Source organism: Piliocolobus tephrosceles, chromosome 2, assembly GCF_002776525.5.
Source record: "Piliocolobus tephrosceles isolate RC106 chromosome 2, ASM277652v3, whole genome shotgun sequence".
Lineage (NCBI taxonomy): Eukaryota > Metazoa > Chordata > Mammalia > Primates > Cercopithecidae > Piliocolobus > Piliocolobus tephrosceles.
The window spans coordinates 140734757-140762287 of NC_045435.1; the positions used below are offsets into that span (position 1 = coordinate 140734757).

A 27531-nucleotide genomic window follows, 5' to 3' on the forward strand; every position below is an offset into this window, starting at 1 on the left:
TAGTTGTCCTTATATAAACAACTTTTAGTAGTTTACTTTCAAGTTAATTATTAATGTCAAGTACTTAAAACTCATCTTCACAATTGCCAAAGTGATTTAAGTACATACCTTTTATTATGTTGCATAGCATTTTTAATCATACAAAAATTTGCTCACAGATTTTAGCCAAAACTTCTATGATACTAGTCTATACTATATAACTTGGCATATAATTATATACATTGTTGGGATTTGTGAAGTATTAGTTATGTTTTCCAACTAGACTGTAAGCATCTTCATTGCAGCTTTTATAGATACAGGCGTATCTCATAGACACTGCAGTTTCCATTCCGGCCAATAGCAATAAAGCAAATATCACAATTAAACAAGTTACATGAATTTTTTTTGGTTCTCCAATGCACATAAAGGTTATGTTTACACTATACTAAGTCTATTAAGTGCACAATAACATTATGTCTAAAATATATATAACTGTAATTAAAAATGCCTTGTTGCTAAAAAGTGCTAAAGATCATCTGAGACTTTAACAAGTCATGATCATTTTGCTGGTGGAGGGTCCTGACTCCATGTAGATGGCTGCAGATTGATCATGTTGGTGGTTGCTAAAGATTGGGGTGGTTGTAGCAATTTTGTAAAAGAAGATAACAATGAAGTTTGCTCAGTCAATTCAGTCTTTCACAAAAGTTTCTCTGTAGCGTGCGATGCTGTTTGGTAGCATCTTACTCACAGTAGAACTTCTTACAAAAACTGGAGTCAGTCCCCTGAAACCTACTGCTGCTTTATGAACGAAATTTATAGACTATTCTAAATTATTTGTTGCCATTTCAACAATGTTCATGGCATCTTTACCAGGAGTAGATTCCATCACAAGAAACCACTTTTGTTGCTCATCCCTACGAAGCAACTGCTCATCCATTCAGGTTTTATCATGAGACTGCAGCAAATCAGTCACATCTTCAGTCTCTACTTCTAATTCTAGTTTTCTTGCTGTTTCTACTACATTCGCAATTACTACTTCTACTGAAGTTTTAAACCCCTCAAAGTCATCCATGAGAGTTGGAACCAACTTCTTCCAAACTCCTGTTACTGTTGATATTTTGACCATTAATCATTTTTTTTAATTTTTTTTTTATTATTATACTTTAAGTTCTAGGGTACATGTGCATAACGTGCAGGTTTGTTACATATGTATACATGTGCCATGTTGGTGTGCTGCACCCATCAACTCGTCAGCACCCATCAATTCATCATTTATATCAGGTGTAACTCCCCAATGCCATCCCTCCCCCCTCCCCCTAAAAATTTTTTCCATAAGTTATTGGGATACAGTTCTTTAGTGGTGATTTGTGAGATTTTGGTGTACCCATTACCTGAGCAGTATACACGGCACCATTTTTGTAGTCTTCTATTCCTCACCCGCTTCTCACTCTTCCCCACAAGTCCCTAAAGTCCACTGTATCATTCTCTTGCCTTTGCATCCTCATAGCTTAGCTCCCACATATCAGTGAGAAGATATGATGTTCAGTTTTCCATTCCTGAGTTACTTCACTTAGAATAATAGTCTCCAATCTCATCCAGGTCACCGCAAATGCTGTTAATTCATTCCTTTTTTATGGCTGAGTAGTATTCCATCATAAATATATATATATATATATGATATATATATATATATGATATATATATATATCAGTTTCTTCATCCACTCATTGGTTGATGGGCATTTGGGTTGGTTCCACAATTTTGCAACTGTGAATTGTGGCTACAAACATGTATGTGCAAGTATCTTTTTTGTATTATGATTTCTTTTCCTCTGGGTAGATACCCAGTAGTGGGATTGCTGGCTTAAAAAACTTTTAGTTCTTTAAGGAATCTCCACACTATTTTCCATGGTGACTGTACTAGTTTACATTCCCACCAGCAGTGAAGAAGTGTTTCCTGATCACTGCGTCCATGCCAATATCTACTGTTTTCTGATTTTTTGATTATGATCATCTTGCAGGAGAAAGGTGGTATTGCATTGTGGTTTTGATTTGCATTTCCCTGCTCATTAGTGATGTTGAATGTTTTTTCATATGTTCATTGGCCCTTTGAGTCTCTTCTTTTGAGAATTGTCTATTCATGTCTTTAGCCCACTTTTTTATAGGATTGTTTTTTTTTACTGATTTTTTTAAGTTTGTTGTAGATTCTAGATATTAGTCCTTTGTCACATTTATAGATTGTGAAGATTTTCTTCCAGTCTGTGGGTTATCTATTTACTCTGCTGACTATTCCTTTTGCCATGCAAAAGCTCTAGAGTTTAATTAGGTCCCAGTTATTTACTTTTGTTTTTATTGCATTTGCTTTTAGTTTCTTGGTCATTAAATCCTTGCCTAAGCTAACCTCTAGAAGGATTTTTCCAAGGTTATCTTCTAGAATTTTTATAGTTTGAGGTCTTAGGTTTAAGTCCCTAATCCATCTTGAGTTGATTTTTGTATAGGGTGAGAGATGAGGATCCAGTTTCTTTTCCTACTTGTGGCTAGCCAATTATCCCAGCACTATTCGTTGGAAAGGGTGTCCTTTCCCCAATTTATGTTTTTGTTTGCTTTGTTGAAGATCGGTTGGTAAGTATTTGGGTTTATTTCTGGGTTCTCTTTTCTGTTCCATTGGTCTATGTACCTATTTTTATACCAGTACCATGCTGTTTTGGTGGCTATGGCCTTATAGTATATTTTGAAATCAGGTAGTGTGATGCCTCCGGATTTGTTCTTTTTGCTTAGTCTTGCTTTGGCTATGCAGACTCCTTTTTGGTTCCATATGAATTTTAGAATTGTTTTTTCTAATTCTGTGAAGAATGATGGTGGTATTTTGATGGGGATTGCATTGAATTTGTAGACTGTTTTTGGCAATGTGGTCATTTTCACAGTATTGATTCTACTCATCCTCGAGCATCGGAGGTGTTTCCATTTGTTTGTGTGAGCTATGATTTCTTTCAGCAGTGTTTTGTAGTTTTCCTCGTAGAGGTCTTTCGACTTCTTGGTTAGGTATATTCCTAAGTATTTTTATTTTATTTATTGTTTTGAGACGGAGTCTCACTCTGTTGCCAGACTGGAGTGCAGTGGTGCAATTTTGGCTCACTGCAACCTCCGCCTCCCAAGTTCAAGTGATTCTCTTGCCTCTATCTCCCGAATAGCTGGGACTACAGGTGTGTGCTACCATGCCCAGCTGATTTTTGTATTTTCAGTAGACACAGGGTTTCACCATGTTGGCCAGGATGGTCTTGATCTCTTGACCTCGTGATCTGCCTGTCTTGGTCTCCCAAACTGCTGGGATTACAGGTGTGAGCCACCACGCCCAGCCAGTATTTATATTTTTGCATGATTTTCCACTTGGTTGCTGTTGGTGTATAGAAGAGCTACTGATTTGTGTACATTAATCTTGCATCTGGAAAATTTGCTGAATTCTTTTATAGGTTCTAGGAGCTTTCTGGAGGAGTCTTTAGGATTTTCAAGATAAATGATTGTATTGTCAGCAAACAGTGACAGTTTGACTTCCTCTTTACTGATTTGGATGCCGTTTATTTCCTTCTCTTGCCTGACTGCTCTGACTAGGACTTCTAGTACTATGTTGAAGAGGAGTGGTGAGAATGGGCATCCTTGTCTTGTTCCAGTTCTCCGAGAGAATGCTTTCAACTTTTCCCCATTCAGTATTATGTTGGCTGTGTGTTTGTCATAGATGGCTTTTATTACATTGAGGTATGTCCCTTGTATGCCAATTTTGCTGAGTTTTAATCATAAAGGGATGCTGGATTTTGTTGAATGCTTTTTTTCTGCATGTATTGTGATGATCATTTGACTTTTGGTTTTAATTATGTTTATGTGGTATATCACATTTATTGACTTGTGTATTTTAAACCATCCCTGTGTCCCTGGTATGAAACTCACTTGATTATGGTGGATTGTCTTCTTGATACGTTGTTGGATTTGGTTAGCTAGTATTTTGTTAAGGATTTTAGCATCTATATTCATCAAGGATTTCGGTCTATAGTTTTCTTTTTTGGTTATAATCTGTCCTGGTTTTTGTATTAGGGTGATGCTGGCTTCATAGAATGAATTAGGGAGGATTCCCTCTTTCTCTATCTTATGGAATAGTGTCAAAAGGATGGGTACTAATTCTTTGAATGTCTGGTAGAATTCTGCTGTGAATCCCTCTGGTCGTGGACCATTTTTTTGTTGATAATTTTTAAATTACCATTTCAATCTCGCTGCTTGTTATTGGTCTGTTCAGGGTATTTAATTCTTCCTGATTTAAGCTAGGAGGGTTGTATTTTTCTAGGAATTTATCCATCTCTTCTAGGTTTTCTAGTTTATGTGCATAAAGGTGTTCATAGTAACCTTGAATGATCTTTTGTGTTTCAGTAGTGTCAGTTGTAATATCTCCTGTTTTGTTTCTTAGTGAGGTCATTTGGATTTTCTCTCTTCTTTTCTTGATTAATCTTGCTAATGGTCTATCAATTTTATTTATATTTTCAAAGAATTAGCTTTTTGTTTCCTGTATCTTTTGAATATTTTTTGTTTCACTTGCATTTAGTTCTGCTTTTATCTTGGTTATTTCCTTTCTTCTGCTGGATTTGGGTTTGGTTTGTTCTTGTTTCTGTAGTTCCTTGAGGTGTGACCTTAGAATGCCGGTTTGTGCTCTTTCAGTCTTTTTGATTAGATGTTTAGGGCTATGAACCTTCCTCTTAGCACTGCTTTTGCTGTATTCCAGAGGTTTTGATAGGTTATGTCATTATTGTCACTCAGTTCAAAGAATTTTTAAATTTCCGTCTTGATTTTGTTTTTGACCCATTGCTCATTCAGGAGCAGGTTATTTAATTTCCATGTATTTGCATGGTTTTGAAGGTTCCTTTTGCAGTTGATTTCCAGTTTTAGTCTACCGTGGTCTAAGAGAGTGCTTGATATAATTTCAATTTTTAAAAATTTATTGAGGCTTGTTTTATGGCTTATCATATGGTCTATCTTGAAGAAAGTTCCATGCACTGTTGAACAGAATGTATGTTTTGTGATTGTTGGATGAAACGTTCTGTCTGTATCTGTTAAGTCTATTTGTTCCAAGGTATAGTTTAAATCCATTGTTTCTTTGTTGACTTTCTGTCTTGATAACCTGTCTAATTGTGTCAGTGGAGTATTGAAGTCCCCCACTATTATTGTGTTATTGTCTATCTCATTTCTTAGGTCTATTAGTGTTATAAATTTGGGAGCTCCAGTTTTTAGGTGCATATATGTTTAGGATTGTGATATTTTCCTGTTGGACAAGGTCTTTTACCATTATATAATGTCCCTCTTTGTTTCTTTTAACTGCTGTTGCTTTAAAGTTCATTTTGTCTGATATAAGAATAGCTACCTTGCTCACTTTTGGTGTCCACTTGCATGAAATGCCTTTTTCCACCCCTTTAAGTTTTTGTGAGTCCTTATGTGTTAGGTGAATCTCTTGAAGACAGCAAATAATTGGTTGGTGAGTTCTTATCCATTCTGTGGTTCTGTATGTTTTAAGCAGAGCATTTACGCCATTTACATTCAATGTTAGTATTGAAATGTGAAGTACCATTGCATTCATTGTGCTATTTGTTGCCTGTGCACTTTTGTTTTCTTGTTTTTTGTTTTTGCTTTTTAACTTATTTGTTTGTTTTATAGGTCCTGTGTGATTTATGCTTTAAGTAGATGCTGTTTTGATGTGTTTCCAGGATTTGTTTCAAGATTTAGAGTTCTTTTTAGCAGTTCTTGTAGTGGTGGCTTCGTAGTGGTGAATTATCTTAGCATTTGTTTGTCTGAAAAAGATTGTATCTTTCCTTTATATATGATGCTTCATTTTGTTGGATACAAAATTCTTGGCTGATAATTGTTTTGTTTGAGGAGGCTGAAGATAGGGCTCCAATCCCTTCTAGCTTGTAGGGTTTCTGCTGAGAAATCTGCTATTAATCTAATAGGTTTTCCTTTATAGGCTACCTGGCACTTCTGTCTCACAGCTCTTAAGATTCTTTCCTTTGTCTTAACTTTGGATAATAGATGACAATGTGCCTAGGTGATGATCTTTTTGCAATGAATTTCCCAGGTGTTCTTTGTGCTTCTTGTTTTCTCATGTCTAGGTCTCTAGCGAGGCCAGGGAAGTGTTCCTCGATTACTCCCCCAAATATGTTTTCCAAGCTTTTATAATTCTCTTCTTCCTCAGGAACACCAATTATTGTTAGGCTTGGTTGTTTAACATAATCCCAGACTTCTTGGAGGCTTTGCTCATATTTTCTTACTCCTTTTTCTTTGTCTTTGTTGGATTGGGTTAATTTGAAGACATTGTCTTTGAGCTCTACTTGTTCAATTCTATTGCTGAAACTTTCCAGAGCATTTTGTATTTCTATAAGTGTGTCCTATGTTACCTGAATTTTTGATTGTTTTTACTTTAAACTGTCTATTTCCCTGAATATTTCTCCCTTCACTTCTTGTATTGTGTTTTGGATTTTCTTGCACTGGACTTTGCCTTTCTCTGGTTCCTCCCTGACTGGCTTAGTAACTAACCTCCTGAATTCTTTTTCAGGTAAATCAGGTATTTCTTCTTGGTTTGGCTCCATTGCTGGTGAACAAGTGTGGTTTTTTTGGGGGTGTTGCAGAGCCTTGTTTTGTCATATTACCAGGGTTGATTTTCTGGTTCCTTCTTATTTGGGTAGGCTCTATCAGAGGGAATATCTAGGGCTGAAGGCTGTTGTTCAGATTCTTTTGTCACAATGGGTGTTCCCTTGATGTAGTACTCTCACCCTTTTCCTATGGCTGTGGCTTCCTGTGAACTGAACCTCAGTGATTGTTGTGTCTCTTCTGGATCTAGCCACCCAGCAAGTCTACCCAGCTGCAGGATGGTACTTGGGGTTTTCTGCACAGAGTTCTGTGATGTGAACCATCTATGGGTCTCTCAGCCATGGATGCCAGTGGCTGTTCTGGTGGAGGTGGCGGGGTGGTGGTTGCAATGGACTCCATGAGGATTCTTAGCTTTGGTGGTTTAATGCTCTATTTTTGTGCTGGTTGGCCTCCTCCCAGGAGGTGGTGTTTTCCAAAGAGCATCAGCTATGGTAGTATGGGGGGGACTGGCAGTGGGCAGGGCCCTAGAACTCCCAAGATTATACGTCCTTTGTCTTCCGCTACCAGAGTGGGTAGGAAAGGGCCATCCGTTGGGGACAGAGCTATACCTGAGCTCAGACTCTCCTTGGGCAGATCTTGCTGCTGCTGAGCATTTGGGGTGTCTCCCACATCCTGCAGGAGCAGTCTGCTTCCTTCAGAGGGTCTGTGAGTTCTCTCAGGATTCCTAGTTTGTTCTTGGAGTTGATCTGGAGCTAAAATGCATAAATGTTTTTAATGGCATCTAGAATAGTGAATCCTTTCTGGGAGGCTTTCAATAGACTTTGCTTAGATTCATCAGAGGAATCACTGTCTGTGGCAGCTACAGCCTTATGAAATGAATTTCTGAAATAATAGGACTTGAAAGTCAAAATGACTCTTTGATCATTGGGCTGAAGAATGGATGTTGTGTTAGCATACATGAAAACAACATTAATAGCCAGTCGTGGTGGGTCACGCCTGTAATCTCAGCACTTTGGGAGGCCAAGGTTGGCGGATCATAAGGTCAGGAGATTGAGACCATTCTGGCTAACACGGTGAAACCCCATCCTTACTAAAAATACAAAAAATTAGCTGGACCTGGTGATGGGTGCCTATAGTCCCAGCTACTCGGGAGGCTGAGGCAGAAGAATGATGTGAACCTGGGAGGCGGAGCTTGCAGTGAGCCCAGATCGTGCCACTGCACTCCAGCCTGGGTGACAGAGTGAGACTCTGTCTTAAAAAAGAAAAAGAAAAAGAAAACAACATTAATATCCTGTACCTCCTCATCACAGCTGTTAGATGACCAAGTATTTTGTCAATGAATTTCAATATTTTGATGGGAATCTTTATTTCAGAGCAGTAGATCTCAAGAGTTGGCTTAAAATATTCAATAGATAGACTGCTGTCATCCAGGCTTTGTTGTTTTATTTATAGAGCATAGGCAGAATAGATTTAGTAAAATTCTTAAGGGCCCTAGCCTAGTATTTTTGGAATGGTCAATGAGCATTGGCTTCAACCTAAGATTACCTGTTGCATTAGCTCCTAACAAGAGAGTAAGCCCATACTTTGAAGCCAGGCTTTGACTTCTCCTCTCTAGCTATGAAAATCCTAGGTGGCATCTTCTTGCAATAAAAGGCTGTTTTGTCTACCTTGAAAATCTATTGTTTAGTGTAGCCATCTTCATCAGTTATCTTAGCTGGATCATAATAAGATCTTATCCTGCTGCAGCTTCTATATCAGTATTTGCTGCTTCACCTTGTATTTTTATGTTATGGAAATGACTTCTCTCCTTAAACTGCATGAACCAACATCTGCTACTTCCAACTTTCCTTCTGCAGCTCTCTCACCTCTCTCAGACTTCATAGAGTTGAAGAGAGTTGGGGCCTTCCTCTGGATTCAATTTTGGCTTAAGGGAACGTTGTGGCAGGTTTGATCTTTTAGCTTCTAAATCTTTCTTCATATAAGCAATAAGGCTGTCATTGTTATTATTCATGTGTTCACTATAGTAGCACTTCTAATTTTCTACAAAAATGTTTTCTCTGCATTTGCAGCTTGGCTAACTATTTGATGCAAGAGGCCTAGCTTTCTGGTATCTTGGCTTTTGACATGCCTTCCTCACTAAATTTTATCATTTCTGCCTTTTGATTTGCGGCACTATTCACAATAGCAAAGACTTGGAATCAACCCAAATGTCCATCAGTGACAGACTGGATTAAGAAAATGTGGCACATATACACCATGGAATACTATGCAGCCATAAAAAAGGATGAGTTTGCGTCCTTTGTAGAGACATGGATGCAGCTGGAAACCATCATTCTTAGCAAATTATCACAAGAAGAGAAAACCAAACACCGCATGTTCTCACTCATAGGTGGGAACTGAACAATGAGCTCACTTGGACTCGGGAAGGGGAACATCACACACTGGGGCCTATCATGGGGAGGGGGGAGGGGGGAGGGATTGCATTGGGGAGTTATACCTGATATAAATGATGAATTGATGGGTGCTGACGAGTTGATGGGTGCAGCACACCAACATGGCACATGTATACATATGTAACCTGCACGTTATGCACATGTACCCTAGAACTTAAAGTATAATAAAAAAAAAAATAAAATAAAAAAAATAAAAAAAAAAAGAAAAGAGAACCTCAAAGCTCAAAAAAAAAAAAAAGAAAGTAAGAGACATGTGACTCTTTTTTCCACTTGAACAATTAGAGGCCATTGTAGGATTATTAACTAGCTTAAACTCTGTATTATTGTGTCTCAGGGAATAGGAAGGCCTACAAAGAAGGGAGAGATGGGGGGGATGGCTGGTTGCTGGAACAGTCAGAGTACACACAATGTCCATCCATTCAGTTTGCTATCTTATATGAGTGCAGTTTGTGGTGCCCCAAAACAATTACAATGGTAACATCCATGATCAGTCATCACAGATCATCACAACAGATCTAATAATGAAAATGTTTGAAATATTGCAAGAATTACCAAAATGTGACACAGAGGCATGAAGTAAATGCATGCTACTGGAAAAATGGGGTCAGTAGCCCTGCTCAATGCAGAATTGACACAAAACTTCAATTTCTTAAAAAAAAGCAACATCTTTGAAATGCAATAAAATAAGGTGCAATGAAATGAGGTATGCCTATAAATATCTTGAGTATTTCCTCTGAGATCAGGCCCTTGGAAACTATTTATTGAGTAACTGATTTAGGCCATCACTGTATAAACTCTTGTTTGTCTTTGCTATTGTATTGAGAGCAACTGCATAAGTAATCTGAAGCAGTGAGGGAATCACTGATTTTTTTTTATATTAGACTTTTAAAATATTTTATTTTTATTTAAACTTATTATATTAAAATATATACATATACATTTTTTAGATTTCAGATTGAGATAAGAAATTTCCTTTACTAATGATTATTTGCTTCCTCATTCTTCATACCAAGGGAGGTGCCAAACGACTCTGTATAAGGTCCCAGGAGGATGCTTCTTGGAGATGTAGATTTTTTTTCATGGTCATTGTAGGGTAATGTGTTTTCAAAGGGATACTCATCTTACAAAAGTTACTGGTGGTTCCAATTCAAGCCTAAATCCAAATTGCATATCAGCTGTTAAATGGCAGTTCACACTTGTGCCGTTTGGGTTTCTGCCTGGGAGGAAAGGCTAAAGTAAGTAAGTGTTGAAAGGTATCCCACTCTCTGGTAGGAGTAAAGGGAGGTAGGTCAGCATGACTTGGGTGATGATTCTGGCATGGTGTACAAAATAACTGAATTAACAGAGAGAAACATCACCCTCAAATGCCAAATTGCCATTATTAGTAATTTATAGTGGATTTAAAAAATGTTAAAAGTATTTACAAATATGCTTTGAATTAGTTTGTTGCATTGACCAATTTGAGGTTTGAGGATGGTGACAGAAGAGCCAATTATAAGATGAAACGTGGATATCAAAGACTTTAGGTTAATGTGGAGTCTTTTACACATGAGCCATACTATTTTGGACATACATATGGACATCTAACCAAATTATTCCTGTGCGGAAATGTAAGCACCAGTAGCTAAGATTCTATCCATGTGTTGGCTCCTGTCTGGGGAGTAATTTTTTTTAAGGATCTCAGAGTACATTTAAACCATAAGGGAGTATTAATCATTGAACCAGTCATTAAGCTTCTGTTAATTCCCTTTCTTCAAGAAAAATGATGATACAACTAAGGCTATGTCCAAACCATTCTATAATGGTTGCTACAGCACTACCCTCTCCCGAAAGCAAAAGGCCTCCTTCTTCTCTCTGGGCTACCTGCCTGCCCTCCACTATAGCTGGAACCTTGTTCATTCTTAATTGACTGTGCTCAGTATGGATTCAGTAACTTATTTGGGATGTTTCATATAGTGTGTCAATTAAAAAATTTTCTATTTATATAACTACTTATTATTTTTTATATTGGGGTGCAAAAGCACAATTCTTAAAGTTATTCTTTAGCAAGTGTTCGAGTTTTTTCAACCCATTAATGATAGAACCAGGTGGAAGAGAAAAAAGCTGATTCAAGAGCATTTGAAGAACAGAGATTTATGTAGTTAGGCAAGAAAAAAAGCTGAAATAAGATTGCTAAATTAAGCGTAAGACTGGTAGAACTTCTATAGGGTAATAAAATGATATCATTTTTGTGATCAAGTTCTTGACTGGTTGTAAAATCATACCAGTGTATTAATTTCAGCAGGTTAACCTCTAACACTGCAGGCCTGTAAACTGTCTGCTCCTTTATTGGTGTAGATTGTTAGTTAAATATACTGTGACATTACCCATTATAGGAATATAAGACACATTACATGAAAGACGCTCAGCCAGAATTCAAGAGTTAAGGACTTCAAAGCAGCCTTGCGTCTGGCCTTTAAACAGCTTGTTCCTGAAGTTTCAAATGAAAGAACGTTTGTTGCCTCATCACCCAGAGGTGAAAGGAGCTGATGCTTTGACTCAGCTTCCTGCCATTCTGTGAGAAACTCCGCCCGAGGCTGGGGTAGCAAGGGCATCTAGGCCTAGACTGCCAAGCTCCTTCCGAACAATTTTTGTCTGATTATAGAATGGTCTGCTGGTCTGTGTTGGGAAGTATCTGTCGTCATGCACCATCTCCTCTGTCACTTCCCTCTCTCTTCTGATGGAACATCATATTGTCAGTGTCTCAGTCCCAAGTTTCAGCAGTCCTTGGCTCCTGCTCTCCATGTGGAAATAGCTACAGTGCAGTGTAGATTGATTTACCCCACAACATGTATGACCTCAGCCCCCTTGGTTCTAGTCCCATTTTTACCATGTGCCCATTTCAGATGAAGAAACTAAGGCTCAAAGAAGTTGTGACTTTCTGAAAACCATATTGCTAGCACCTAGCAGAGAGACAATGCAAGCCAGGTCTCTGACTTCAACCGTTTGAGCCTCTTCCAGTGAGATCACCTCTCCTGAAATAAAATCAGCCTTATTTCTCTTCACCATCGTGTATGGTCCCTGGCTACCACCTCTTCAGCTGTATACATACTGTACTTTTTTTTTTATTGTACTGTACACCAGCTAAACTGAACACTTTGCTGTTCTTCAGTTGCAGCTGTCACTTAGCTGACTTCGCCCTTTGCTGGAATTATTCCTTCTCCTAAGTACCCACACTCACAACTTCCCTCACACCCAATGCATTTCCTGTGCTATTGAAGGCCTTCTAATTCTTCCTGGTCTTCTCAAATGTAACATTTGAATCTGCTCTTTATCCCACATCCATGGTTGTCCATGTAATCCTTATGAGTTCAAGATTCTTCATCTAACCAGGGACACAGGGATTGATTGCTGAACATTTATAGATTTGAACTACAATTATGTTACTTTATTTCATTGTTATGATAGTTAAGAGGTGAGAGTAAATTTGTATTGTAGTTTGACAAGACTGTTGGTCCAATATAGAGAAGCTCATGTATGTTTTGGCCCCCCATTCATGAAAACAATATATTTTTTTTGCTTCTTCACGGATTTCCTTCCTTAACCTTTTTTTCCTCCAGTTGTCCAAAAGTTCCTGAGTCTTAGCTGAGAGAATTCAGAAAAATAATATATTGATACCATGTTTTGGTCAACTGGGAGAATACAGTATAACCCACTTTTCTGGGTTTCATTTGTAGTTATTAACAGCTTCAAAGTGTATGTTGTGAATTATAGTTTCAATAGAATGGACATATAGTATAAATCACGTGTCAAAGCACCAGAGATGGGCAACTAACTTGGCTATTTTATTATACAATGAGATACTAAAGGAGAATGTAGTGCACAGCAATCGCTGTAAAGACCTAATGCTTCCAGCTTATTGTATCTACGTGCTTTCCAAAAATAGTTAATTAAATGTTAAGAGAGATAGGTAGAACATCATGTTAAAAGTAGCAATCCTTTTAAGAAGAGAAATAATATTTCAGGATGGGAAGGAGATATTGTTTTGTATTTGCAGTAACCAGAGACGCCTTCTAGCTGTGTCCTTGCGTGGTAGAACGGGGTGACCACCTCCCTTTGGCCTCTTTTATAACAATGCTGATTCCATTCATGAGGCCTCTGCCCTTATGACCTAATCACCTCCCAAGCTCACTTCCTCCAAATGCCATTGCCTTGGGGATTAGGATTTCAACCTGTGAATTTTGGTGGTTCAGAAGCGTTTAGACCATCACACTCAGTCTCCTCATCTGTAAAATGGGGATAGAATCTACGCCAACAAAGGAGCAGACAGTTTACAGGCACTGGGAGGTGTTTTACTCATTTAGTCTCCTCTGTGGATTAAAGGAGACTAAATACGTAAAACACATCCCAGTGTCTCACCCAAGTCCCTGCTAAAAAAGAAGGACTGCTCTTCTTGCAAGTCCTCTGACCTAACTCGGCAAAGGGGAAACAAATAGCCCTTTAGTGTCATGCTTGCCGTAGGGTAAGCCAGCAAATATAATTATGTAATGACTTTTTGATGCTTTTAAGTAAATTACCTCTTATAAGAAATTTTGTAGTTTCCTTCTAAGTTTTAAAACACTAGTCAAATTTACTATTTTAATAAAAACTATAAAAGAATACAAAGTATCTCAATATTTTAAACTTTGATTTCATTTAAATTTTAAGGAGACCAAATACTGTGTATATATTTTTGCTGTAGGAAATACCACATAGATATTAATCGTGGATCATGGGCATATTATATATGACTGACATTGCACGTGAACTGTGATCAGCCTCATAGATGTCTTTTTAATAAAAAATGGTTTTAATACAAATATTCTCAGTACAAAATTGGTAATATAAATATATGCTGCATTTTTTTTTTTTTTTGGATGAACAATTAGGAAGTGTAGTATTTTCAGTGGGCTTATCTAAAAGATTTACTGAGAGAGAATGTTTTTAAAGCTAGATAAAATGATACGGCTAATACTTGCCAAATGCTTGGCAGTTAATAACCTTTAAATGAAGAATAAAAATACGCTTTGGGAGGCCGAGGTGGGTGGATCACTTGAGGCCAGGAGTTTGAGACAAGCCTGTCCAATGTGGTAAAACCCTGTCTCTACTAAGAATATAAAAGCCGTGTATGGTGGTGCATGCCTGTGGTCCTAGCTACTTGGGAGGCTGAGGCAGGAGGACTGCTTGAGCCCAGGAGGCAGAGGCTGCAGTGAACTGTGATCATGCCACTGCACTCCAGCCTGAGTGGCAGAGTGAGACCCTGTCTCAATTTTTTAAAAATTCAATAAAAGGATGAGTATTCAGAATATCTAAAGAGCATTTACAAATCAGTAAGAACAAAGAACTATGGATACCAGCAAGAAATTTACCAAAGAAGTACAGCAACCATAGCATTTAGTTAAATACAAAAAACAATCAGATTGGCACAGTGGAAAAGTTTGATAATATATAATGTTGACTGACGTGTAGAAAAATGGATTCTTTTCTGATCAGAGTATAAACTGACTCAGCCCCTTCAAAATGTATTTGTTACAATGTATCCTTGGGTCCAGCTATTTCACTTCCCTGTGTCTACCCTAAAAGAACTCTTGTACTTATGCACAATGAGGCATGCCGGTGTATATTCGCTGCGGCATCACTTATTATCATGAGAAAGTGAAAGCAAACTAAGTGTCCGCTAAGACAGAAGTGGCTATGTAAACTACAGTGCATCCAGAACTCATAGTGGTCTTCAGTGGTCACAGAGAATGGGCTAGAACAGCATATGTTGATAATAAACAATCTCCATGATAGACTGTGAAAAAAGTGAGAAAAACAAATTGTACAACAGTTTGTGTGATGTGATGTGTCACCATTTGTTTACAAAGGAAAGGAAGGAAGGAGGGAGGAAAGAAGAGAGGAAGAGTGCAAGGGAGAAAGAGGAAAGGAGAAAGGGAGAACGGACAGACTACTATAGACTTTCCATAATACTAGCTTTCAAACACTTGGAAATGACCGTCAATAGAAAACACATTTTATATCTTGACTGAGTGGACCCTTCCAATGTACTCTGAAATTTTAAAATCTAGTTCCAATTCATTTGACATCATTTTTCAAAATGCTGATCATGACTCATTAACATTGGCTTCAGTACTCAAGTATGGTTTGAAAAGTACCGTTTTGAAGTATACATTTATGTATGTAAATGGATAGAAAAGTGAGTGGAAGTCAATACACCACTCTGATATCACGAGTTATTTCTGGGGAGGTGGCTGTGAGGGATGGTGGCTCCTAGGAGCCTTGAATCTCATTTCTCATTTGTAATACTAACATTTTTGTTTGTTTGCTTGCTTGTTTTTATAGGGGCATGTGTAATTAAATATTTTTAACTTTATTTTTTAATAACTAAGTAATCAAAATTATTTCCAAAAGTCAAGGATGTTTTGGGATTGTAAGGGTAGTGGTCAAAAGGTCTCAAGAAAAATAATTTTTAAGTTAAAAAAATTGGATAGTTGATTAATTCAGAAGGCAGACATTCTAGCTAACTCTTTGTTTTTGTATTTAGGGCCACAGATGGACACATTCTTGTGGCAAGGTAGAGTCAAACCTATGTGATATCACATTCAAAATGTCATCACAGACCTAAGAACTCTCTGCCATGCTGTGAGATTTTAGCTCTTTACCTATGAATGTTACATCTAGAAATCAAAAACATAAAGTAGTTTGTATAAAAATGATTTAAAAAAACCAAGCTCTCCATTTTCAGAAAATGCAAAGTTAATTTTTCTGTAGCAACATCAACTTGGTCATGTTACACAGTGTCTAGTATTTGGTTTGGGTCTAGACAAACAGTTATATTTTAAGAATTATTTCTCCAAGAAGCACTACTGTAGAAAATATGGCATGTGTACACTTGACCATCTCCACAAGACGGAGCAGACAATCCAGCTCTCTGTTTTCTATTTTAGAGCTACATTAACTCTTTGTATTTGCCTCTTTATATTTTTATCCCAAGGGTATTTATTAAACCTCATATTAATAATCAAATAATTGATATTAAAAGGAGTAAACATTGTGTCCATGGGATATAGACTCTTTAAGTTTCAAACATTTAAACAAGGTATTAATTGCAGATGAGTTAGAACTAGATTATTTCTTGTGCTAAATTATAAACGAACTCAGTAAAGGTATCTGTAAAGAAAGCAGTGTTTCTTTGAATATTTATATTTTATTCTTTTTTGCATTTTATGTCTTTATACATTTTCATATGCTTATAATAAAACAAGTTGACTCTTTTAAATGACTACATTGAATGTTCTCTTTAAATGTCTTGAAAACAAAATATTTATTGTAAAATATGCAAGGTTTCTCAGAAAGTGCTTATAAAAGAAGCATTTTTAAAAATGCTTAGCTGTTGTTAAAGCAATGACTCTTCATGTTTAACTTCATAGTGGCTCAATGTGTGAAGGGAAGAAAAGAGGGTCTTTGGAACTTTCAACTTTTTTTTTTTTTTAAAGGAAATTGGCAAGAAAAGTTTTATTGCAGAAAGCACACTCGGTTAAGGGGAGGAAGGGAAAGAGAAAGAGAAGGAAGAGAAAGGAAGGAAGATAATGCACATCACATATCTGAAGTCTCTTTTTGTTTTATCCAGTGTGGTTCTGTGAGTGAAAAGAGGCAGAGGTGGCCTTGTAGGTAATCTGGAGACAAAAGCCATTCCTTTAAATAGTTTTATAGTCCTCAGGTTAAAAACAAACTGTTTGTGGCTATGACAGAGGACGCTGGGAAAGCAGCTAACATACAATTTGACACCAAATTAGTCTGAAAACTGTGAAGGTGGTGTGGCTGTATGATGAGAATTCAGGATAAATTATAAATGTGCCCCACTTAGACCTGGAGAGAAATCTAGGTGAAAATTACAATTTGTAGTAATCAAATGTTTGAAAGTTATTTAATTCTAGCTAAAAGAATTTCCTTTTTTTGCTCTGTAAGAATGTCTATTCAGTGTATACATTTCATAGTTTTGATAAAATTAGTCTTAAAATATGTCATGGAGGGCATAATGAATTTAAAATTTAAAAGCATGATAGCCTCTTAACTATACATGTCTGTAGCCTGGCTTTTCAGTAGCCACTGTATCTAAGGCACTGCTGACTCCTGATGGCAGCCTGCTGTAATGCCAGCAAAATGTCCAAGCGATAAGCAGTCTTTCAGATGTTATTACAGGTAATATCATTGTGTTACTTAGAAGTCTGAGAAGTAAAAGGAAAGTAATGTTTATTCCATGTCATAAAATATTGAAGTACTACAGGGTCTCTGCATATTGTCTCACTGATAAGGTGAAGTCTTTACTTTAAAATTATTGTTAGAATTTTACTTCATTTTTTCATTAATATAACGTTTGAAAGAGAACTTGACTAACTACAAAATTTATCACCCACAGCATCAGCAGGAATTGCTGTGTCCCAGAGGAAAGTACGTCAGATCAGCGATCCTATTCAGCAGATATTAATTCAGCTGCACAAAATAATCTATATCACACAGGTCAGTGTTCTAGCTTTTTATTTCTTTTTCATCTTAAATGCAAGTTTGGTGCTAATATTGCTGAAGAACTATTTTATAGGACTTTAAGTTGAGTACTTGTTCTTATCCTCCCCAACTACATACATGTGGGGACACTTTAGCAGCAGAGCTGGGAAGGTAGTAGGGTAAAAGAGCAAATATATATAGTAGGGTAAAAGAGCAAATATATATAGTAGGGTAAAAGAGCAAATATATAGGATTTTTCCTATGATTCCTAACATCCTCTCTTACTGTTAGTGCCCAACCAAAACTAAACTTCAACACAAATGGCCCTTCTGTAGGGGTGAAAGTGGAGACAGAGTTAGGATTCTTTGCTCGTAAGCAGCTTTACTATAGGAAAGAAAGAGGAAAATAGTGCCAACCCATTAATTCTGAGGATGCTAGGTTGAAAGTAGGACCTTTCAGAGAGTGAAAGTCAAAATCACACAAAATCCAGAGTTGTTAAAACTTTCTATTTGTAAATCTCAGTGACTTCTAGCACTGAGAAAATAGTGCTAAAAATGACTATTAATTATTGACAGAAATATGTCTAGAAATAAGCAACTTGAAGACTCTGTTACATATGGTTAATAAAAAAATTTTTTTTTACACAAAGAAGTGCAGAAGACCTTTGGACGTGAAAGCCAACATTATTTTGAAGTCTAAAATTGTATATCTTTTGTGGTTTATTCATTCACTCACTTGACATATAATTATTAGGTGCCTACTATGTGCCAGATGCTATTCTAGGGACTTGAGATACATCCACGAGCAAAACGTAAACATTGTCTTGCTCTAGATTCAGAGAACCAATGGGGCATGCTGTCAGCTGCCAGTTGTGGTGATTCCAACTAAATATCCAGATACTGAAGAGAAATACCACAAGTTAAATGGACCAACTTGGCCCATTGGGCTCATAATCCATTTAACTAACCCCCATCCCTACCCAAAACATCCCAAAGCAAAAAAATCATTAAAAATGGTGTACCATAGTAATATTGTAAGACTCTAGGAATCTTGATGTCAATTTGCAACCAGTGTCTAGTATTCGCTGAAAGCCTGTGTATTTCCTTTTCCCCAGTAAACAGTCACTCTAGTAAATGGCTGCAATTCTCCTTTGGAGGAAGATTTGTAGTGTGCACTTGTAGTAATGTTTCAGGGCCCTTCCTCAAGGGGTCCCAGCTTTCCACTTAATCAAGGGGCTTTGAGTCTTTGAATTGACTTGCATCTGGAAACTGTGTGAGAGGCTGTAACTCTCCACTGTAGCAATGGCAACTTAGGGCAGGTTTCTGTCTACCACACCTAGATATTCTTTTCTGTTAAACTGATCAAGGAATACTTTAATAGGCAGACCATCTGTTTCTTTTCCAGGAACACCCTAGTCAACTAACCACCACCAAAGATCTCTGTTGGTTAAGCATTCTAAATAATAGTACCTCCCTGCTTCCCTTTATGAAAGATGCTCTCAGTTTGCTATTGGTGGTCAAGTGCTGTCAGTTGGCCCCTGCCAACTGGATACATTGAAATCATGTATCGTTTGGTGTCATACCTGGCCTCCAAAGGAGAGCAACCACAGGGCTTATCAAGGATGCTAGTGCTCTCCTCTCCAATGTATTTCTCAATGCCTTAGTGAAAGGAGTGGCTTCTGGATGTTCTTGCTGAATATGGTTGGGGAGTGGGTGTGCAAGTCACACATGGTAAATGTACCCCAGTGGGCCCATCTCTCTGAGCCTTTGAATTCCCCCATCCACATGCCAGAGATGCTCTGACATTTTACCCTCATCAAACACAGACCATGGTTAAGTACAAGTTTTAGTCAAACAACCAGTTAAACTACCTCCAGCTGCATGAACTAACATGTGAAACCTGGAATCTCTAGTACATGCACCCATGTCAATGAATTCAGCCCGATGTAGTGCTATAGGTTTTACCCTTCCCAGCCTATCCTTAGAATCCACTCCTGCACATGTTCTCTGTGTTGCTGCTGAAATGTAATAGCAAAATCTTGTAATTCTTTTCCTATTTCCTACTGAGTCACAGTTTATACTAATTCCCCTGGATCATATTGAAATAGGACCCTAGTTATGGATTTGATCCTCATTGTGTTGGGTCTCATGAGGAAATGAACATCCCTTTTAAAGACATTTGTCCTACATTAGGTTATCATAGGGTTTTCAAGCAAAGAAAGGCTCATCTTTTCAGACCCAGAATGGCAAGCTATTTTTAATTGCTATGAAGGCTCAGAGTGACCTTGGTTTCAGGATTGTTAGTTTTACTTGGGTGGTCTCAACAATATGTTCCTATTCCAAGTTTTAGAATTCTTTTTTTTCTAACTTTCACATGAGAAATTTGATAGCATGTGACTTCATCCGACCTTGTAATTTAGTAAGCTGCTCAATTAAGTTTCGATTATCAGCCATATCAGCACTGTAGCAGAACAAAGCAATGGATTCTCTTAGGGCTGTCATGGGATCTTTCCATGTCTCAGACCATGACTTGAACTGAGCTGTAAAGGACCCAAGCTTGTCATTTTCTTTCTGTAAGTGCTCCAGTGCATTCAGAAGAATCCATTCTGGGCCGTAGTCCTGTGTCCTTCATTACTGTGTGCCAGTCAAGAACAGCAGCTATTTGGGCTTCCAAGGCACCTGCTTCAGTTGGCACTTCATCAGGATGATAACCTGATTAATTGTGATGCAACTGCATGCCATGGATTCCTAGCATCCCATGTCCTATTGGCAACAAGCAAAGGAACAAACAAAACTCAGCACTGGACTCGGTTCCAAGGGCACAATCAAACCAATTCCCAAATCCTATCTGTATGGGCTCTTCTGAGACATTCCTAAAACCTGTATCTGTCTCAGTGAGGGTCTAGTCAGAAACCATACCATAATTTCAACAGGGAAGGTTTAATATAAAGAATTACTAACTATGATGAGTATTATCTACTAGGGAGGGGAAGAGAAATCTAAAGAATGTAGGAAGAGCACATAAAGAAGTCACAACTTCTAGGGCTGAGGCAGAGCACCCAAGAAAGGAACGAATATAGAAGTGGACACTCCCACGCTGAGTCGAAGTCCTGACCTTACTGCAAAGATCAGAAAAATTAGTAAGGTGCTATGCTGGAGAAACCTGAAGCGAAGTGTCCCTCTGGGGGATCTGGGCAAGCCCTCCACAGTGAGGTACTATGCCCTGGAACTTGCTGGGAATCAGCACTTGCAGGTGTTGTGCTGGGTAGCACCCTCCATGGGACCAGGGGAGGCAACCCCCGAGTTAGATGTTGATCCGTGGAATTCTCTGGGGAGCTGCCTGCAGAGTTGATACCACTGGATCTGACTGGGGGTTAGCACCAACCTCTCGGGGTCCTACCTGTGGTTTTTACTATGAGCTGCCTCAGCAAGGCAACGCAGGAGCATCACTGGAGCCAGGAAACAAGATCCATCCTCCTCCAGCGTCCCTCCAGGGCTCTCTTCTGATACAGCTTAGCATCCTGTCAGATGGCAAGGGAGAAATGTTCCAGTATCACAGGCTGGATAAGCTGACAGGCTGCTTACTGGCACACTTAACCTAGGGGACTAGACAAGGAACTGCCTTCTTTGGTGTCTCCGTACCTCTGAGTTCTCATTGCTTTCCCTTTAGCCTGGGTAGTCTTTAAGCCTGGGGCTGAGTAGCCTGGGTCTTATCTGTCAAGTTTTGTCCAAACTCTGGTGCTCTTTTTTCTTTCCCAATGGCTGCCTTTTTGAGATGCAGGAGTCTAAAACTGATTACTTTTCTATTTTCTGCTGTCAAGCTTTCTCTTAGGCAATGACAGAATTGTCTAACTAATTACATAAAAGAGGGTGAGGGTGTACAGGGAAATATTGGGGGAAGCTTGATTAATACATCAACATATAATCTGCCATATCTATATTGAGTAAAGTGATTATATTAATGCACATCCATTTAAATACTGATATAGAAATATGGAAAAAGCATTCTTAACTTTAGTGTTATGGAAACAACTTTAAATAGCTTTTTAGTTCTCTTAACTATTAACTATTAAATTGAGAGAAATATCCTTTGAAATTTAAATATAATTTTCATATGCCTGTCTTGCTAATTTTTATGTAATAAAAACTTTTTTATATTTGCCATTTTCTTATTGGATTTCAAAGTAGTTTAAAGCAAGAGTAAAACTATTATAAATATCTTCTTATTATGCTCTTGAACTGCCAGTGTAACAAATGATTTCATATTTTTTGGCAAAATGGCATTCCTTGCTACAAGTTCAAATATAACTATTGTGATTTCTAAACTGTATTTCCAGAATACTCTGAAGTTTGTGACATTGCACATAGTCAGGAATGATTCCTCTTTGAGGAACTTACAGTGCTAAGCAAAGTCAATGACTTTCAAATAAAAAAGAAAAATACCCATAAATATTATACTAGTGTATTTGCTATAGGTTAAAGACCAAGATGAGTTTTCTAACTCTGCTAATTGCAAAGAAGACTGAAAGTAAGAATGAATTGGAAAAACAAACAAAAAGACAATTTTTTTCACATATTTATTTACTAGTCAAACTCTCCCAGACTTACACTTGGTGGCTGCCCTGAACTGAGGGGCCGCATATCTCCTGACAACCAGCAGATGAACTTACGAGGAAAACTTCTTACTTTTGGTTGTTGGTGGCCTTTCCTGTCTCCACTGATGGAGACAGATCAGTGAAAATCATCTAAAAGCAACTATTTTATAAGGCAGGATGTTAAAATCCTTACCTTACTTTCTTACTGACTTGACCTCTGTTTTTATCAAAACTGAAATGGTAATCTTAAGACCAGCAAGCTAAGAATGAAATCAGTGGTTTATTTCTATTGCTGGAACCCCAAATCTACCTTTGGGCATGTAAGGTGACTAAAGTACGTATGTCACCTTTTAGTGTGAGTCTTTATGTGTTATTGCTTAGGACATACCTGCACAGCCCAAAGAAGCACTGGATTTAACTTTATACTTAACATTTAGATTGTTTTGTTAAATAGATGTTTTGAAAATCAGGATATATAGCATCTTTTAAAAAATAAACATTGGGACTGGGCGCAGTGGCTCACGCCTGTAATCCCAGCACTTTGGGAGGCTGAGGCGGGTGGATCACGAGGTCAGGAGATCGAGACCATCCTGGCTAACACAGTGAATCCCCGTCTCTACTAAAAATACAAAAAATTAGCCAAATGTGGTGGTGGGAGCCTGTAGTCCCAGCTACTCGGGAGGCCGAAGCAGGAGAATGGCGTGAACCTGGAAAGTGGAGCTTGCAGTGAGCCGAGATGGTGCCACTGCACTCCAGCCTGGGCGACAAAGTGAGACTCTGTCTCAAAAAAAAAAAAAAAAAAAAAAAAAAAAAAAAATCAAACATTGGTCTCCTAGAGAACAGGCAAGCCATTTATCTGAAGTGCCTTTGGATTGTCCATCTTCACAACCACAGTTATTGCCAATGGAAAAAAATGTGGTTCGGAATAGCAATGTGTTGTCCTCCAATGAAAATTATGCTACTGACTGTCATTGGTGAAACGTTCTGTGTTTTTCAGCAGTAGTGATGGATAAGACTAGAACCACCCACACCTGCTCATTTGGATCTCCTGTACTAATGGCAAGGGTGACCAAGATTTAACAGAATGAGATATTTAGGGTAAAGTTATATTTCTTAAATTGACTCCCATTTTCAGGTTTTGTAAATTCTAAGAGAAGTGTTATGTTTTGTGTATTTAGTTTGATGGCAGTGTTTGAACATTCTGTTTTAGCATTTAGGGAAATATCTTCTTAAGCAGTAATGTCAAAATAACTTTTTAAAAAATAGAAAATGGAGTCCTGTGAGCAATGGATAGTCTTCTGATGTATTCTTGGAGATATGAGAGAATATAGAAATTTCTTTAAAAGAATCCATATATTCTTCCACATATAGAAACCTATATATTCTATTCCAATATTAGTATTATACAAGTTTGAGAAAACCTAGTATAAAACATGCAGATTGGTTTTCATTATTTTGTTACTTTGTGTAGTACAGTAAAAACAAGCAAACAAAAACCAAGCTTTTTGGTGTGTGACTTTGAGGAAGTAATTATCTTTTTAAGAATCAGTTTCTTCATTTGTAAGATGGGGGAGTTTATGAGACTATTTGCCTCAAATGAAATAAAGTATGTAAAAGTATTTGTTTGTTTGTTTCTTTATTGGAGATGGATCTTGCCATGTTGCTTAAGGCTGGTCTTGAACTCTCCTGGGCTCAAGCATTCCTCCCACCTTGGCCTCCCAAAGTGCTGGGAACACAGGCATGAACCACCGTGCCTGGTTGAGAATGTTTCTAAACTATAAAGTGCTGTCCTACAGTAATGCTAGTTGTGGTGGCATCTGTTCTAGAATAATGGCTGTGCTAGAAGGCACTGCTCAGAAAGTATTCTCGCATGTTACATAATGTCTTTAAGCTCTGACTTCCTCACCTATAAAATAGTACTTGCTTTTTAAGTTTGTCATGGAGAAAAAGTGAGACTGCACATAAATGAGTAGTCATAGTGTCTGGCTCAAATGGATCATAGATATTCATATTCAATTCTTAGTATTACAGTCCTTATATATTATTATGTTTATATCACCTGCAATTAAGCTATGCATGAGTCATTATTTTGTGTAAAATTTTAAATTCTTGCATGAAAACTTTAAAGATGGGGTGCTGTCCATTGTGATAATTATTCCAGTAAGATCAATAGCTTTCTAATATATATGCAGCTTAAGCTGACTGAATGTTAACTTACTCAAATGAGTTTTTGAGGCTTAATTCAGGCCATCAGGAGCAGTAAAAACAAGAAAAACAATCGTAAGTTAACTAGAGGCTTCTCAAGTTAAATAAATCGCAAAAATTCTCAGAGTACCTGAATTAATAATCTGATACTCATAGCTTCCAGTAGTGGGTTAAGTCCCCTTTGAAGGAATCTATCATCCCACTGGTGTTTCAGACTTTCAAAAGTTAGTCATAGCAGAGAAGGCTCCCTGCCTTTCTGTTTGACAGCCCCTTGCAGTCAGCTGGGCAGCAACTAGAGGGTTCTAGGCCAACACTGCTCTCTGGTGTTTGGTTTGGGGAAGTGGCAACTTTTGGTGCATTACAAAAGGGAATTAAACCTGTGCTCTGTCCAGGTACTTTCTGGTCCCCTCATCACTCCATCCCATCTTCCTACTAGGAAAATACATGCACATGCTCCTCACCTTCATGTCTGTTTCTATTCTAAGTTAAATTCATTTCTCTTTTGCTATTCTCTCTCACACACATATGCCATTTATACTCATTTTCCTTCTCATCTTTCTTCGATTTGCTCCTTAATGCTGAGAAATCTCTCTCTCCCTGCACCCTCCTTCTTCTCTCTTCTTTCTCTCTCTTCCACATTTTTAAAATTTCCTCCTTTCATTTCATGTGAAAGGACAATAACAATTATGACTATTTGCTGGGAGTAGAGGGAGGGATCCCATCTGGATTAAGGCAAAAGAAAACTATAATATTGACATGAAAAGAGGTCAGTGCTGCCAACCTATAAAACATTTCAAAGTACACTGAAGTGCTTCAGTATCTCCAGAAGAGTCTTATTTCCTCACTAATTAAACTTATTTAGACTCAAACACTAGGAATTTTTTGAGATGGAGTTTCTCTCTCATTGCCCAGGCTGGAGTGCAATGGCACAATCTTGGCTCATCACAGCCCCCACCTCCTGGGTTCAAGCAACTTTCCTGCCTCAGCCTCCCGAGTAGCTGGGATTACAGGCATGCACCACCATGCCTGGCTAATTTTGTATTTTTAGTAGAGATGGGGTTTCTCCATGTTGGTCAGGCTAGTCTCGAACTCCTTATGTCAGGTGATCCGCCTGCCTGAGCCTCCCAAAGTGCTGGGATTACAGGCGTGAGCCACTGCACCTGGCCAAAGATATATTTTTAAAACATTTTCAACTGAATTATTTTCCTGTTTTATATAATTACAGTACTTCATAAAGGGCCCTACATTCTACTGTGTTTGGGATGATGAAAAGTTTTTATTTGGTCATGCAATCAGCGTTGTGAGCCCCTCCCTGTAGGCCCTATTCTTTGCTCTGCCGTTATCTTTTATATGCCCTCCTGTCTCACAAAACTTGAGCAAATAGGATGAGGTAAGTTATGCTGCAAGAACAGTTACACCCTGAAATTCCTTGACTTGACACAATAGAGGTTTATTTCTTACTCAGTTCCAGTTGGGCTGCTCAGATGGCCCTGTTCCTTCTTGTGGCTGCGTGGTCAGAATAGGATGGTAATGCCAAGCTCCTTGCCGTGGGGAGGACAAAGGTGGAGAAAACACATTGACTTTGAATTGCCTTGTCCTCAGAGTGACACACATCATTTTTATTGGCCAAAAGTAGTCACATGATACCAACTAAACCTGTAAGGGAGCCTAGAAAAGGTAATAATTATTTCTGATACATTCTTCTTTCTTTTGATCTCAGCTTTGAATTATATTCTTGTTTAACATGGAGATCTCTTACTATCACATTTTCCTTTCCACTTAGCCATCTTTATTCTGACTGGTTCCTCTTTCTCTCCCTTCAAGTTCTCTCCATAATTTAAATAAAACCAAATATTATTTCCACTCTGAGACCCTTTTAATTCTGACCCAATTTCTTTTCTATTATCCTTCTTCTAAATGTCACTTCATCTTTCTGTGCTTTCCAGGACTTTTGATTTTCTTGTAGAGATCCAACCAACAAAGCATGACAAATCATTTTTTTAATCCCCATTTTTTTTTGTTACCACGTTTTCTAGGGTCCTACCATGACTTTCTACTACTCACTTACTAAATGTAACTAACTCATCCTGGTCTGGTCTTAATATATACTAATCTATCCTCTCTTTCTTCTGGAATGATTGGTACCTAAATCTGACCTTTCTGCAGCTGAATTTTCAGGAGCACTCCCAGACAGGCATCTGACTGTATATACTACTAATGCAGATATGTGTTTCTTGGTCCAAGTCAGATCCTGTAGTACCACGGCTACAGTGTTTGGCATGGTTCTGGCCATATTATAAGCACCTAAACATCTGATAAAAGTGCATCATTCTGCGTCAAGGCTCTTCTTCACAAAATTCAATATACTTGTGCAAGTAACAAATAATTTGTTATATGAACAATAATATCAATCAATGAAGACACAAGATAAATGGAAGCAGCCATTTGAAAAAGAGCAAAATAATATATTCCTTCTGAATTGCAGGGTAAGAAATTATAGCATCTAGTCATGGTATTTGCAGTAAAATTTAAATTCTTATGTAGTCCTATTGAGTGAGTATTGTTACATGGGCCCTCAGTGAATGCTTTTTCAGTCAGCTGTGTAGTGTTAACAATTTGTTTATAATGATTGTTTTCTTATTTTATGCAGCTTCCTCCAGCTTTGCACCACAATTTGAAAAGAAGGGTTATAGAGAGATTCAAGAAATCCCTCTTCAGCCAGCATAGTAACCCTTGTAATTTGAAATCTGAAATTAAAAAGGTATGGTATTCTATATATAGGAATTCTTTTGCTGAAAATAACACATCATAAGAGGTACATTTTATACCTCCTTTACTTCATTTTTTAAGCTCTATCCTCTATTAAAGTTTCTTATTGCTGCTTTGGATACTAAATTGAGGATATGTCTTTGCTTCTGATTTTCTCTATTTCTGTGGCCCCTATTTTTAGATAATAAATAAAAATACTTTTTTAGTATTTTTATATGTGTTTCTAAGAAAAAGTAATATTTAATTTGAAATGTGTATATTTTAGCCTCTTCTAGAGGATTACATTCTGATATTTGATTAGAATAATCTTCAATAAGCTCCAACATTGAGATTTGTCACTCTGAAAAAGTCATTTATCCATCTGGGTCCATTGATTTTTATTATCTAG

The 27531-nt window shown here is 37.7% G+C and overlaps 1 protein-coding gene across 5 annotated transcripts in view; it reads left to right on the top strand.

Moving 5' to 3' along the window:
• Nucleotides 1–27531, top strand: part of NEK10 (NIMA related kinase 10) — a 272215-nt gene that overhangs the window by 223515 nt on the left and 21169 nt on the right. For 3 of the 5 annotated variants that reach the window (XM_023207271.2, XM_031935258.1, XM_023207273.1), the window contains 3 exons: nucleotides 15615–15644; nucleotides 17490–17590; nucleotides 27025–27135. In XM_023207271.2, the coding sequence (XP_023063039.1) occupies nucleotides 15615–15644; nucleotides 17490–17590; nucleotides 27025–27135 (242 nt within the window). The remainder of the gene's footprint in view (nucleotides 1–15614; nucleotides 15645–17489; nucleotides 17591–27024; nucleotides 27136–27531) is intronic. The other 2 variants (XM_031935259.1, XM_023207274.1) reach the window with 1 other exon arrangement.